At 38.1% G+C, this 16,275-nt stretch overlaps 1 protein-coding gene across 6 annotated transcripts in view; it reads right to left on the reverse strand.

The window, feature by feature from the left end:
• Positions 1–16,275, reverse strand: part of klar (klarsicht) — a 155,096-nt gene that overhangs the window by 42,103 nt on the left and 96,718 nt on the right. For 4 of the 6 annotated variants that reach the window (XM_067083648.1, XM_067083647.1, XM_067083646.1 and 1 more), the window contains 7 exons: positions 13,758–15,215; positions 13,448–13,620; positions 10,574–10,802; positions 10,171–10,336; positions 8,400–8,689; positions 7,295–7,615; positions 5,796–5,901 (listed from right to left, as the gene is read on the reverse strand). In XM_067083648.1, the coding sequence (XP_066939749.1) occupies positions 5,796–5,901; positions 7,295–7,615; positions 8,400–8,689; positions 10,171–10,336; positions 10,574–10,802; positions 13,448–13,620; positions 13,758–15,131 (2,659 nt within the window). In that variant the 5' untranslated portion in view covers positions 15,132–15,215. Of the gene's footprint in view, positions 1–5,795; positions 5,902–7,294; positions 7,616–8,399; positions 8,690–10,170; positions 10,337–10,573; positions 10,803–13,447; positions 13,621–13,757; positions 15,216–15,993; positions 16,211–16,275 lie in introns of those variants that run through there. The other 2 variants (XM_067083641.1, XM_067083635.1) reach the window with 1 other exon arrangement.

Genomic DNA, 16,275 nt, shown 5'->3' on the forward strand with positions numbered 1-16,275 from the left:
AATAAACAACTTCAATAGACAAGAGCTCAACTTGTAAATCAATTACGCCTTTGCATTCCTCAGTCAATAATTCAATAGAGTAGTTCTCCATTGCCTACTCACCACTATACCTTCCTTAAGCATGAATACCTCCACTACATACAGCTGCACCAGTGACAGAGCAATGCAGGGCATTCGTAAGTCGACAAAAGCAACCCTTGGCAACCAAAAACATCGGGCGAAATACACGCTGACCGGTTTCAGTTAGAACCTCCTTTTCGATAAATCAGAGACTGCTAGGCAGGAGTGTTTACCATGCTAGACATCCCGGAAGTCAAAAGATGAAGGTTGGTGAACAGCCATACCGATCACATACAATTAAACTCAACTTATTAAATTAAATGGCTGCTGATCATGGCAATTATATATAATTACACGAGAGAGAGAGAGAGAGAGAGAGAGAGAGAGAGAGAGAGAGAGAGAGAGAGAGAGAGAGAGAGAAAATGGCATCACTCAAGTTTTATTTGGAGAACAAACAAGTACCGGCTGACTTCATACCTGTTCTCAAGCATTGCATTAACAAGATGTAACTCTCTATTTGCAACTATGACAACACTACTTAGCTGTTTATTGAAATCCAACAGGAAATGGCTTTTCTTAGCCTTGAATTTCATCTTTCCAGTAAAGGTTAAAAACACACACACACACACACATATATACTATATATATATATATATATATATATATATATATATATATATATATATATATATATATATATATATATTGTATATATATATATATATATATATATATATATATATATACACATATACATATATATATACTGTATATATATTACATACATACATACACACGGGCAAATACCAAGCCACAAGCACCGTTTAATAACGAGAATTATAACTAAAAGGGTGCTTCTACGCTAATCAGGCAACATGAAATGGTTTACGATTTCAAACCTTCAAGAAAATAAAACAATTGAAAACGATAAAAAATGGTAGCATCTATTGCAGCAGTAAGGTTGTTAGGACTTCAGGATAGAACGACAGGAAAATCTATTACAAACAGAAGGTTAAAGAATTCTAGGGAACGCGAAGCACTGGAACAAAAATCGCATACCTTAAGGTAGGTATAAATATTTGTTCCGAGAAAAGACCAATTTATTGATTGCCAATTCTGATATCATATCGTCTTATAAATATTTGTTTCAAGAAAAGACCAATTTATTGACTGCTAATTCTGACATCATATCGTCTTATAAATATTTATGTTCCGAAAAAAGACCAATTTATTGATTGCTAATTCTGACATCATATCGACTTATAAATATTTATGTTCCGAGAAAAGACCAATTAATTGATTGCTAATTCTGACATCATATAGACTTATAAATATTTATGTTCCGAGAAAAGACCAATTTACGATTACTTAATTCGGAAATCATATCGTCTACTCCTGAAGACCTTTAATCCTATCTTCCTATAGGGTCGGCTGCGCGAAGCTACATTCGCCACAGAATTCTACCTTGGGTGAGTTCATCTCTCGATTCTGACATCAAATGTGGCAGAGCTAACTCCATTACCCTACCAATTCAAAAGCCAAAAAATGGCCTCTTCGGTAAAACGTTGTCCATTCTGCTTTACAATATGGAAAAGAGTTTTATTGCGTAGGTTAATGGTCAGCAAACCTTTTACATCTTAACAGCTCTAATTTCAAAGACTGTGAACTTCATGCTGAATATTCTTTCAGTCTAAGCTGACCAATGGTCTAAATATTCTACTCTGGCCTACTTCTCTCAAGTGAAACATCACCTGTCCAAATACAAAAACAATGCATTGCCAACATTTGCCTTATACAGTGGGTTATATTCTTCGGAACATGTGGGCCGCATGGGACAACTGACTTATAATTTTGGACACTTCGATTTCGGATGTAATGTCACAATCTTTCCGTACCTCCCCAAAGGAAGGCTATGGGGAAATATATAAGCACAGCTTCCAAAATAGGGTACATAAATTACTCATATCTTTTTTTTTTTTTCATCGGCCTAAGACGTTGACAAGTAAGAGACATCCGGAAGACATATCATTAAGAACGTCTAAACCTCAAAACAGGTTGTGGTAGACTCACGTTGCACGACTTCTCTTCTCTTCCTAATTTATACCTTGGATGAAAAAGAGAATTGTTTCGATGATAATTCTCACCAACTGTAGATTACAAAGCTATATCGCACAAACCATGATTTTTGTCATAATTCATGGCGTGACTGATAAGATTAGCATCAACCCATTGGTAGCCTTCCACTAATAGATCCCACTTATCTAATGATAACCTACAATACTTGAAAAAACAGGGCCAGTAATGTTAATCTGAATAAAAATGAACATTCTTGCTCTAAGTGCAAATGATGCACGAGGTCATTCATATGTAATCTGAAGTGGACAAAAATAGGACACGGTAAAATAAAGTTTTTCCTCAAAGATGGTGATTTGAAGGAAAACGTCACAGGAGATTACTGGGCCATGAAATGTATACAGATGTTAGTCTAGAACACACTATATACATGCGTGTGTATACAAAGACGGGTATAATTAACCTTCCCAGATATTTTGAAGGCCTCGGTTAGGTTACGAAATTAATCCTGTTAAGGCCTCTCATAACTGGATGGAACAAGGTCCAAGCTCGCCCAGAGAAAACCGCAGCTTCGTCAGCATAAACCAACCTGGCTTATGGCTTCATGTAGAAAAGCCTTTAAAAGACTTCATTCTTCATTACTAACATCTGATTATAATTACAACGAGTTTTCATTCACTGCAGGTCTTAGCATTTTTAAGTATAATCGTATTTACTAATTACAGTAAGTACCAGCTTGAGTAACCTTGATACGATGGATTACAAGACGATAAACCATCTTAGTACTTTAGAATAAATGTTAATACATCATTCAATAAAGTAAGTCAACTCGAAATTAAAACCTTGATTCATAATGTTCTGATAAAACCAAGGATATCTCAATACAAATGTGGGAGAAAGTGAGAGACTTTATAGCTTTGAATTTTCCTCCACACACGATTATCCCAATCCTGATAACTTTTCCATGTTTCTGGGCGTGAATCAATTGCTTTTCTAGAGGTCAGGCTACTGCTTTTCACAATTTCCTTCAAGGCTGGTTAGATAGGGCAAGAAAATCCCTAACATGCCATCCTTCCCTTGAGCCGAGCCGAGTTTGTGTAAAAAAAAAAAAAAGTATCAACACAATCTACATTTGAAATTCGTACAGCCATAAATCACACAAAAGTTGAAGGAAAGGATAAAGGAAATCATACTAAGAAATAAAGGACAAAACAGGTATCGTATCAGATTATAAATCATCCCTACTTATCTCGGGAATACAAAGTGCTTACCGTTTAAGACGAAACTGGAATCCCTGACGAGGTAACAAGTCCTGATGCCCATCTTCAATTCAGCAGCGATAAGATAAAGTATAAGGTCCTATATCGATATTAAAAAAACGATAATCGACGTCGAATTCCTCGGAGTACCGGCAGAGCAGGGTCGACCTGTTTGTCGGTTCGTCAAGCAGCATAATCCCCAACAAGTTATTCTAGATTTCCAAGAAGGAAGTCGCCGAAAGTTCGGTAAAACTAAAATTCACAAAACCCATTGTGAATGATTATAACGCACACTTTGTTCTTAAATTTTACGCTCATGCTCATTATGCCAATCAGGCAAGAGATTACTGCTTCTAAATGGTCTTATTATCACTCGTATACCACTGGAGACGTGCTCTCTTCATGCAAATCGAAGTAAACTTCACTACAAAACCAACAGTGACACCACCATCTCTCTCTCTCTCTGCCCCGCGGACTATCACTGTCACACTCAGGCCCTTCCCTCCAGGACTGCCATTATCTTCAATAGAAGTTCAGTAAAGAGATTACCTTTGACCGGACGTAGAAATCGTGACGTGTCCCTGAACAACAGCATAAATCCTGCGACGAAGTGGTAAGAAGGCTTCTTCGCCTTCTTGCTCCGCCAAAGGAGGCAGAGACTGGAATGTGCAGCGGCACCAAAGGGGTAACAAAAGAAGCCATGACAATGAATATTGTGAAGGTTTTCTTGCGTCTGACGTTTAGATGGATTCCTCTCATCCAAATAGAACGCGGGGATTAAGAAAAAGGTTGAACTGAGGTCAACTACATACTGTTGCCAATAACAGACACAGAAAGACGCAGAAACGGAATACTAGAAACAAAAAGGAAAACGGGGCACCACAATTGCCGAACAGTAACAAGCATTACAGTATATAAACAAATAAGCTAACATGTACACACACTAAAATATATATATATATATATATATATATATATATATATATATATATATATATATATATATATATATATATATATATATATATATATATATATATAATATATATAATAAATAAAAATTTTTCGATAAATATAATTCGAGAGTGATGACAAAACCTGTTTTAATGCTTAATTTCATTGTACGCAAAGTAATGTTGCTATCCAAAGCACATGAAACCATAAGCTCTAATACAAGTAAAACTGAAAAAATAATTTCCTAACTGATGCACAGTAGGAACGAAATATTATGTTGAATAACCAACCCTGCAACTGTCAAGGTTCGTGGAAGGTGATTTATGACAAAAAATATCCGAGAAAAATTAAAAATTAAACTATTATAAAATTCCTTAATTGGGAAATGTAAAAAAAAAAAAAAAATCTTCAATCTTTTCTATCCTTCTTACGTTCTCAAAATCTGCTTTTAGTCTTAATAAAGGAGGATTCGAAGAACATTTAAAATTAACGAATTAAAACTTCTAGCACCTAAATACAAAACTAGCCTGGAATTTTTTTAATTCCTGGGACAAAACGTATTCTTAACTTCCACAGCAGAAGTATTTGACTACGAATAAATAAATAAACACTCAACTTATCCAGACACAAAGACAGCTTTAATATTTAAACTATCTTAAAAATATCGATATCAACGAACAATTTTCATGCTATAAAAGTGGGATTATTAACCGAAGAGGGCAAACAAGGACGCTCTAGAATCGCCTGAAGCAAAAGGATTATGTACTGGAATATTTGTGCATGTTATCAAAATAATTTTTTCAAGATCTTTGAATACATAACACCGACGTACTTTCAAATAACTTTCCGAGGCCAAGAAGGGGAACGGAGGTTTAATATAATTGCAGTGTCCTATTATTCAAGTTCATATATCCTTTAAAAGTCACCGTTTTAGGAATTTCAGTTTAAATACCCGTTACGCATTCATTACCAGCTGTTGTCCAGGGGAAAGCGAAAATGCTAAAACGACTTTCAAAACAACAGAGATCATTCGACCAGTTCCTTGACAAGAAACTAAACTCAAAACCGACATGCCTGATAAAAATCTGCTTTTACCTACTTGCGATACTCACCATGATAACTTATACACACAGTAAATCGAAGTGGAACCCCCTCGAATATAACAGTGAAAACCAATAAGAGTAAAATCGACACTATGCCTTATTCTAAAGCACACGTGACAACAATAATTTCTGTACATTTCAAGTATGGTAAAATGAAACTACAGTACAACATGCAATAGTAAGATGATCATTCTGCCTCTAACAATTACAATTTGAATAACATTAAATGATTACAAATATACAGCAAAAGCAGCAGTAATGATAACAATTAGAAGCACAATGAACATTCATTCAGCCAGACCGTTTGTGGTCAACTGAATGACTAAAATTCGGACTGAACACTCACATTCTGCTTCTTGGAGTTCCGGCTCGAGAGTGCCCTCCATATGCAAATGACGTATGATCTCTTTGAGACACTTGATGTTCGTCTGGGCAGTGGCGACCAATTCCGCCTGTACAGGGCACAAAGAAAAATACATTTATATCTCGCGTCGGCAGTGACTATGCACCGGTATTACCTAAGTCAACGATTGAACACAATATAATAAAGTACTTTGTCACAACAAATTACATGTGAATAGATAAATTTAATTATATAAGTTTTACAATTTGATAATATAAAATAAGACTCCAGGATGTACAAACAACTGCAGATTCCAAGCACTTATGAAACAATTACAATAAAAAGGCCACTCGACATTGTTTTAGTTATATTAATGTTACCTCATCTGCGTATAGTTATATTAATGTTACCTCATCTGCGTAATCTTCGAATGAGTATTCCCATCCACATTAATTATCAACACTCTCACAAGATACTTCGGACGGCCTTCATGTATGAAACCAAGGAACAGAAATGTGTCTAGCTCATCACCGTCAAGAACGCATTGTGGGCCAATACTGAAAGCGTTACAGGGACCACAGAGAGACATACACAAACGCACACCACCTTGCCCTTGCCAAGCTCTAAAACCTGTTTCGCATTTTATAATCCGTGTGGATACGACCGGAACGGTTAACTGATCATCCTAACGCTTTAATTAAAAAAAAAAAAGAAATAAAATTTTCGACATACACTTCATAATTTTATGGAATTTTTTAGGATCAATTAAAAACAGGTCATCTGTGACCTGGCAATGATGTTAGTTGCCAGGAATGGCGCATACTTCAAGGCTGCCAACTTTTACTTGTGTCCACCTTTCTTTCTTCATAGTTCATCCTCATGGCACAAGTCAAGACTGCAAGGTACAGTGATTTAAATAAATGCAAAATAGCGTCTTTCTGTAACTCGCATGATTTTCATCACATACACGAGCGCTTGCACACATACATAATGAAAGCAGGGAAGAAACACAGCGTACACATCTGCAGCAAACTCTTAACAGCTGTGAAAGCATTACAGGTACATTCTTGAAGCTGCAGACACAGCGGGAAACTTGTTTAGTCGGACACACACGGGAATGAATTTCATTTAAGTCAACATGAGTCATCGATGTCAAGGGCGGCAGACCCAAGGCTGGACCAGTCCACGCCTAAGCACTCAACAACAGAAAACGAATACGCACTGGTTCATAGAAAACTGTACTGTGACATTGGTCCAAAGTCTTAAAAATCGGGGAGACTGGCTTATTTCTTGATGTCACGTGAGGCATGACTAAGCGATAACTTTTCGCGAACATGACATCCTGAACTAAACCTATCTCTTCTTAGGCTATTAAAAAGTTATCAAAATATGAAATTTATACATATGATCGAAACAAAGGTAAGAAAATCTTAAGACGTTGCTGTTGCGTCTGCCAACACTGTGGGAAAAACTAAAATAACTTGGAGAGGGTAAACACTTACGTAATCTAACCCCAGGGCAGCTTCGTTGGAATATTTTTTGAGGACGTTTTCTGACACCATGAGCTGTGACTTGGACTCGTTAATCACGTGATGGAGGTCATCCAGATCAGAATCTGAATCTAAGTCACGAGGACCGGCAGGTGCCAAAGAGCGGAGACGGCGATGATGTGGGGACCGGCGTCCTCTGTAAGGGACTCCGGAAAAGGAAGAATCCCCTTCGGAGTCTATATATTTGCGGTAATCATCTCCGAAGTCTAAGAGCTTATGGGCTGCCTCCTGGTCGATGTCCTCTGAATATGGCTCACTCAAATACTTGTACTCCTGCAATGAAAATTCCAATCATGTTTGTATGTGATCGTGTGAATACTTATAGCTCCTACACTAAGAGCAGTATGTGATTACACGTGAAAAATGACCAAAATTCTACCGACGATTACCTAGAACCAAAGGTATGCCAACGAGCAGGCATGCCTACCATGCCAGCACTGCTAAAATGGCCAAGATTCCATACAAGACCCCACAGGAATGACCCATCACCAGCAAATATGTTTAGTACATTGGTGGTAGACTTAGAAAAGTACTTTTGGAGCTGATGCAACAAAGAAAACATTGTGGGTACAAAGGATCATCTTTTAAAGCAAGGATTTGCCATCTGGTTGCGCTTTAACTCTACATAAATATTAATGTGATTTTGTTTTTACCATATTGTGTATATGTTCTCTTACATAGCTATTAAACCACATGACTTAAAGACTTGTCTATTACCGACCATGAGACTATAAATTAACATATTAAAAGAAAAAGTCTATGTTGACGGTACAAAAAAAAAAAAAAAAAAAAAAAAAAAACAATCACCGATAAATGCTTGCTAACATAAGTAGTAGTTTCGGAAAAACTGTACAGATTGTGTAAAAAGTAGTGGTGTGTGTGTTTATGTGTGTGGGGGGGACCTGAAATGTTACACCTTTCCCATAAACGAAGAAATGCTGCTTCTAAAAAATCACGAGTTGAAAAATAAAACTACCAAGCTGCCTCATGAGTATAAAAAAATAATTTTGCACCGGAATCTACACTATCAATTAGTTAGTTTTCTGCCTCTACACACCTGGTAAGGGTCCCATGCTTGTTCAGACAGCGAGCTCATGTCCTCGTGGCCATTTTGCGGGTCGAGATCACTCATTTGGGTGATGCTGCGAGCTGTGTGGGCGGGGCTGCGGGTGGCCACCGTTTCCCGGATGACAGCGACCGGGCTGGCAGGGCGGGAATCGTCACTCGAATAGCAAGGATCACCACGGGCGTGGGCTGGGGATCGAGGAACACCCAAAACCCCACCACAGTCCGATACACACTTTTCCGTGGATGACGAAATGCCGCCAGAACCTGCCCGACATCCTCCTGTTTGAAATAGAAAGTCATTTGTTGAAAAATTTTTATTTTACTTTTTGCTTATACGAGAATATGAAGAGAAAGCATGGAACTTAGATGCCTCCTTCTTGTGAACCAATCTCTTCTATTCAGATTTTATTGCCTTTCAGTAATAATAATAATCCACCAACATGTTTGAACTCTCAATTATTTTTTCTTGTTTTCCTAAAAAATCTTTTTTTTTTTTATCTCGAGGAACATTTCTTATCTACAATGGATGTATCCTCACAAATGATTAAGTTCTTATAATCGTATGTTCATACGCCTTACCCACAAAAGATAAAGTTCTTAGCATTTCCAGCAGTGCATTCATATCCATTACTAACAAAAACTACAGCATGTTATTGCAAGTATCACTTTCATACACCTTACTAACACATGCTAAAGTTATGATCACAAGTATCACATGCATTCACCTTACAAGCAAAACCTACTTCTTATCATTGCAAGTATCCCATTCATATGTCTCACCAACAAAGCCTAAGTTCGAATAAGGCAAACATCATACTCATACCTCTTACCAATAAAAGCTACAGGTCTTGTCTCTAGCGGTATAAAAATTATGTAATTTAAAAGCATAGGATAAAGTTCGAATACAGCAAGTATCAAATGCATTTTACTTACTATCAAAAGTTAAAGCTCTTGTCAGAGCAAGTGCCACATTCATATACCTTACACATAAAAGCAAGTTCTAATCACTGCAACATATTGTATTTATATAAGCATCACTGTACAAATTCATGAAACTTTTCTAAAACTGGTATTGCTGACGGCTTGAGCAAGACTTATGTCAAATGCTAGATCATAACGTAAAGTTTTATACCTTTAAATACAAAATGTAAGGAGAAAATGGAAAGCACACCGTAATTCACATGTGCAAACTACAGAAATATTCTACTTTAGCACTTCATATGATTTTCTGTCTTGACAAAACATGTCTCATTTTTTGAATTTCGCCTCTGATATTACACAATCTTTTCTTCTGGCACAAACATGCACTGCCATTTGGATGTAATGAAATTAGACTGGTAAAACCATTCACTGCAGAGAGAAACTAACCACGTGGGTATGTGCGGCAACTATGAGCGCAAGTGGCGTATGTTGCCAATCCCTCCGAGGGGTACGTGAGACTATATATACATGCTTACTACCAACCATATTCTTACCACCATTCAAAAGCAGAGTTGTCGTCGTCGTATGAAACGAACAATTAAATGGCAATTTTAAGATTGCGTTACACAACGAACACAACAGTACACACACACACACAAACATTTTTTCTGAATATGCTACTGCAATGCACTTAGCGTACTGTTCCTAGTACAATAAGGCTTTCATCAAATTCACGGGAACGGAACAGAACCGGATACACATATGTAAACTCACACCTTTCCCAGTACTGAAACATTTGGAATGAAAACCAACACTCGCGTTCTATGTACTGTACTTACCAGAGAAGGAAGAACTCTTGACAATATGCCTCCTGCAGTGCGATGCCGAGTCCGACCCGGAAGAGTGGGACTTTGAGAGTCGGCGACTGGGGGATACTTGGTTATTGTCAGATCCACCAGACAAGTTCAACGTCAGACATTCAGAGCCAGAATCGGTTCGTCGCCCCTGTAATGACCAGACAAAGAAAATGGGTGAGTCATTTCCAGTCCGTTTTCTATAGATTCTAAACGCCTAACCACAACAAAATGAGGCAACACGTGTTCCCATGACCTAACTAACCATATTACCGGTTCAGCTTTGAAAGCTTGCAACTTGTAATATATATATAACTTAACATGTGTATAATCTTTATCTAGGCTATATAACATGTCACGTTTGGGATATTCACTATGAAACACTTACCAGGGAGAGGTTGGACTTCCTTCGGGCTCTGGTCTTTCTTCTTCTGAGGGATCCCGTGTTAGAAACAACTGGAGGCGACTGACGCCCTGTGCTTGTGACGATAGGGGCAGTAATTGTATTGGCAGTCGAACTGGTGGAGGAGATATTGAGTGGGTTGGTGGAGGTTGGGGTTGCATCTTCTGCAGGGGATGTGGTGCTTGTTGTCACCGCTTCGGGTGTTCCAAGGCCACTGCAATGAGAAGATTAAATAAAATGTAAAGACGTTATTTGGAATTAAGTCCTTCCACACATCTGTAACCACAGCAGGCCAACTTCTTGTTTCATACAGTAAACATTATTTTCCTTTATTAAAATGTAAGTTCCTGTGCGACATACCGTTCATTCGTTTCACAAACTACGATGCTAAGGAAGTTGCTCAGTGTCAACATATCTAAAAGTCATTGTCTCCTTATCAATACTTTTCGATGAAAACATGCAGCTACTTCCGTTCGTTATTCGTTAAAGATCAACAGATCTTTGAAAGAAAAACCCACACTACAAAATAAGTTAATCACAAAACAAGAAAATGATTAAAATTTCGACCACGTATGTATAAATTAAATATATTAAAAATATCACATTTACTAAATTCTAAACCAACACTGTCTGGCAAAAGAACAACTTCCAGAACACACACAAAGAACAAGAGAAGCTCTCCTATTTTCTTGTATACTGTGCTTCAGTGAGGCAGCTGAACACCTGAATGGAAAGTCAGGTGGCACGGAAAGTCACTGAACGCGACCACAAGCTATGACGACACCATTCATCAATGCCGCTCTGCTGTGCAGCGAACAATTGCGCCACATTCTGTAAAAACGACGTTCCTCGTCCACGTTTACTGAATCGTCTGAAATCTCAGATAGAAAATGACGTCCAAACTGACAGCTATTCATCTAACTGCATTCTTAACCGACATTCCAACTGTCGTTGCTAACGGACTCTTGGCTTATTCTACACCTGTGATCAGCAACTCTCTCCCCGGAGTCTTGACTGACGAATGACGAAGACACTGTATGAATCGAACCACAAACTCAAATATGTAGGTGAGGAGAGTTACTTGTCTGTTCTCACGAATGCTACAACGCTATCTAATACTACCAATGTTAGACAATCCAAGGATTCACACTAAGATGCTCATAATTACTGAATATGCTAAGTAAATTAAATCTGAAGAAATTCCTGAAAGCTGAAACCTCCAAACGTCAAAATCTTGAGACACGAGGACGCGAAAGCGATGCCTCTCTGACGGGAGACGACACACGACTGGCTTTAACATTAGACAGACACCAATGGACTCCTCTTCCATTCACTGATTATGGATCTTTCTGCATGCGATACTTCTCCAGCTTCTCTTGGAATCAGAACCACAAAATGGCTACAGAATTACTGTAGTGATTTTACGGATATAACAACGAAAGTTTTTTTTTTTAAATATAATCTGCTTCCTTTCAAAGAGGATATATAAATTATGACTTGTCAAAACTTACTACTGAAAATAAACAATGGATTCAACATGATTTCGTTATATTGGTTGTTACGAAAACTTTACTTTCAAAACCAAACTGATAAGAATGAAAACGTCAACATTCATATGGCTAAATATTTTATTAACGATACAGTGAACCGCACTTGAATGGCATTTGCCTGATCTAATCAAAGATTAATAGCACCACATATTAATGACAAAAAACATCTGATTCCCTAAAAAAAAAAAAAAAAAAAAGTCCTGAATTTGCTAACAGCTTTGAAACAGTATAGTCAATTGCTTAACAAGTCAACATTTACAGTATATAGCCAATGGAGTTACAAAGCTTTATCTTCCTCTAATAATAACGATAACGACGACTTTATGTGAAATAGCAGTGACATCCAAGTAATAATACCCTGAATAAACAGCATCCTCTCCCAATCACATAAAAATTATTGTAATACGATCTCGCTGACCTTCTTTCTATCAATCAGTAACGGAGGAATGCGGGGCAGCCAAATGCTGCGGCGACCTAGCAAACTTCTTGACCTGAACACGGTGTTCACAATATTTCTGACCTAGCCTATTCCAAGTGCTGGTGATAACAAGTTACTAAAAAATCAGTTACAAGTACTCCCCCATGCTAATTGCAAAATCTGTTCTTTAATTACAAATGACGTTCAAGGTATAAAATCTTCGCAGATTATCAATTTATCAAAGTAAATGAAAAATACACGAGCCTAAATACCAGGAACTGATTGTAACGTAATGGTAGTTGGTTAATTCAGATTAAGCTGGCCTTATGCCAAAACAAGACTCCTTAAATCATTATGATCTTCAAGTATGTTAATGTTCAAAGGTATAAGAGGCCTGGTGAGAACTTCTGTACTCATCCATATGGATCGATTAAGCTAGCCGTCTGCTAGCAGGGGCCCTTGCCTAAAGTGTGATTAGACTAAGTGCAACCAAATGTGAAGTGTATCGTTTGAAAACCACAGATTTAAAATGGTCAAATATTTATTTCCTTGTAACTACCAGTAATTTTTTATAATCAGATTATCATCAATATTCATTACAAACAATATGACTATACTCATAAGCAAATATGGTGAAACTGGATGTACATTATACGATGTAAACTAATCAAAACTACTAAATCTTAACTACTGAAGTCTCTTTGGACCGTGACCATGAATTAAAATAAGGGCTTGTGACTTACTTCGACACATGGTGATATGGTAGTCACAAGACATAATCTTCATCTAAAATTAAAGTTTTCGTGACACAGCATGATATGAAAAACAACCTTTTGAAATCTTAACTGAAAGCACCATGAAATGGGAGAAAAATTCTAAGGTTGTACTTACAAGGCTTGGTTATCATTTGTGGGAGTCTCAGGAGTGGCAGTCAGGAGGTGATGCAAAGCTGTTTCAGACACTGAGAAGGGAGCGAAATCAAGCCGGGTGGCTAGCTGATATAATTCACTAACACTCCATGGGCGCTGCTCACCAGATCGGCGTTTGCGGCTACGCATTACAACCTGTGAAATAAACGGGAGAAAAAAACTAATGCATACTGCCCTGTGACGTTACAATCATGAAAAATAAGCATACTTTGGGTACAATTTTCAAATGACTCCTTAAGTCGTCAAAGAATATGACAAAATTACACACTAACCTTAGACTGGCCACTGTCTGGCAAGAAACTGCTCCGTTCAGTGGTTGGGGTATTGTCTGTGGATGGGAGAGCGTCTCTGGAACCTTTGAGGGAGCCCTTCTGTGAACCCTTGAAAGATCCTCTGGTAGAAGTGCCACGCTGCGTCGCTGTTGAGGCGTCCATATCCTCTGACGATGCAGACTCAATGTCACTTTCACCAGTTGTCAACTCTCCAGATGCATCACAAGAATCCAAGACACAAGAAGCCGACAATCTGGCCTCTCGGCGCTGAGATACCAACCACTGCCTTACTCGGGCTTGCTTGCTGCTCACAACAACGCACTTGTCAGGGCCACCATTCAGAGGAAGTTGCAGGTGAGGTCTGGGTGAGATGATTGGAGGCGGTTCTTCACCAGATTCAGCTGGCTCTCTTACAAGTTTTTCAGCATCACTTACCAGTTTTGTTATGGATTCTTTGCTGATGGATCTCTGAGGCTTCTGGTCTTTAACATCCATGTTTTCACTGTTGCTCCCCTGTTTCTGATCTGGATTTTGTTCTAGCACCTGTTCGTTTTGTGACTGACCTGGAGTACCACCACCATCACTTCCAGTATCCATGTGCTCATGAGCAGTAATTTCATCCTCAGTGCCACTGAATTCTATGTCACTGGGAATATTTGAATTCAACCAATCAGGATCAAGTATAGCTGAATCTATTATCTTCTGCAGAGCTTCATGGTCAACCTCTTCATCACCACTGAATTCAAGCTTAGTTCGGGCTGTTGTTCTGCGAATGCAGCTACTGGTTCTGCGCCGTACTTGGTAAACTCTGTTTCTTGAAGGATCACAGTCCACCAAATTAAGGTTTGCCTGACAAGCAGCTGTAGCTGTACTGTTGGTAGTGTTAGTAGCAGCTTCCTCTGTGTCAGTGTCTTGGTGTTTGAAATCAAAGATGGCACAATTTGGTGATGGCCGCTCTACATTAGTGCAGCTTGATTTTGAAGGGGAGTCCTTTACACTGCTCAACTCTGTATTAACTGAAACCTCAGCCAATGTTGGAGTAAGATTGATGCCTGAGTCTTCAGTTACTGCAGGAGAAACAGTGTTCCCATTCACTTGGTTTTCATTTTCCATGAGGCTCTGATTTGAAGAGTTATCTGTACTGCTTGTTGTTATGGTCTTTGATGGATCATGAATCATGGTTACTTCAGCCAAAATATCAGCAGGTGCAAGATGACCACAGCGAGCTCTCACTGTGTCCAAGCCAGCAGTTCCAACCATGACTTGGTCCTGATTCTCCTGGGCAGAAGTGTCAGGAACCAGGCCAGAAGCCTCACAGTCTTGGGGAGCCGTGGTGGTGGTTTCTTGCTGCTGCTGGTCCGGGTCAACTAACATTGGTTCTGGTGGGGTGTGGATGGCAGCCTCTGAGACCAACACTGCAACATCACAGTCGGTCCCGTTTACACACACATAGTCATCCTGCAGGTGGGAGAGTGAAATGAAAGATATTTAACAGATTGGAAATGAGATAAAATCTAAACATACAATAAAATTACATCTTCGATGCCGATGGACCTAATTTATATATATACATAATAAAAAGAAGAAACCCCTAGCAGAGATGATACTATGAAATCAATCGATTTTTCGATAGATAACGACTTATCTTTTCCCAACGATGAGTCAGGTCTGGCTTTGGAGCACATGCGTGAAAACATGCACGTCTACTTTATAGATTCAAATAACACTCATTTCTATAGGTACCCTAGCTGTTACCGTACATCAATATCGTTCAACAGTAAAGAATATCGCAAAACACAGTACAAACCAATACAAGTAAGAAGAAATGGCATCTTTTCTATACAAAAAAAAAAAAAAAATAGCCAAACAAAAGAACGTATCTTCAGACAAATTCATTTGTTATGACTTGACAATTTGTTTGCAAATGTTAGCATCTTAAAAACAAAGCCAGCAAAAATATTCACACGAAGTCACCACACGTTGCTGGTAAAATATTGTTATCGTTATGCATTCCAAGGCCAATGTGTTAAAAATTATCTGACAGACATGAACATCATATCAATTGATTAACAACATTAAATCCACAAGTTGCCATAACAATTAATTAACAACATTAAATCCACAAGTTGCCAAAGGGTAAGAAACTATGCACATACACGTTAATTACAACAGTTACTAAAAGAAGTAAGTCATGATACAACAATGTAAGCAATATATATTAAAATAAAGAACGTACAGTTAATAGTGAGTAATTATCAAAGATACAGAATGAAACAAGAGCAGGAAGCAATTCCATTCTTCAGACATTCGTAAAAAATTTCTAAATGAAATTCACTACGAAAGCGCAAAAGGACACTTTTCTTATTAGCAAACGATTATTAAAATCTTTGAATAAGATTGTCTCAACACTATCAAAGTCTCCATCTCATCGTCAACACAACCAACCTCGCACTGAGACGAGTCTTGATGGAGTAAAGAAAGCTATCTGTTCTTATCTCCATGATTAACCAATGAAGTG

The sequence above is a fragment of the Macrobrachium rosenbergii genome, chromosome 3, assembly GCF_040412425.1.
Source record: "Macrobrachium rosenbergii isolate ZJJX-2024 chromosome 3, ASM4041242v1, whole genome shotgun sequence".
In the NCBI taxonomy this organism is placed as follows: domain Eukaryota; kingdom Metazoa; phylum Arthropoda; class Malacostraca; order Decapoda; family Palaemonidae; genus Macrobrachium; species Macrobrachium rosenbergii.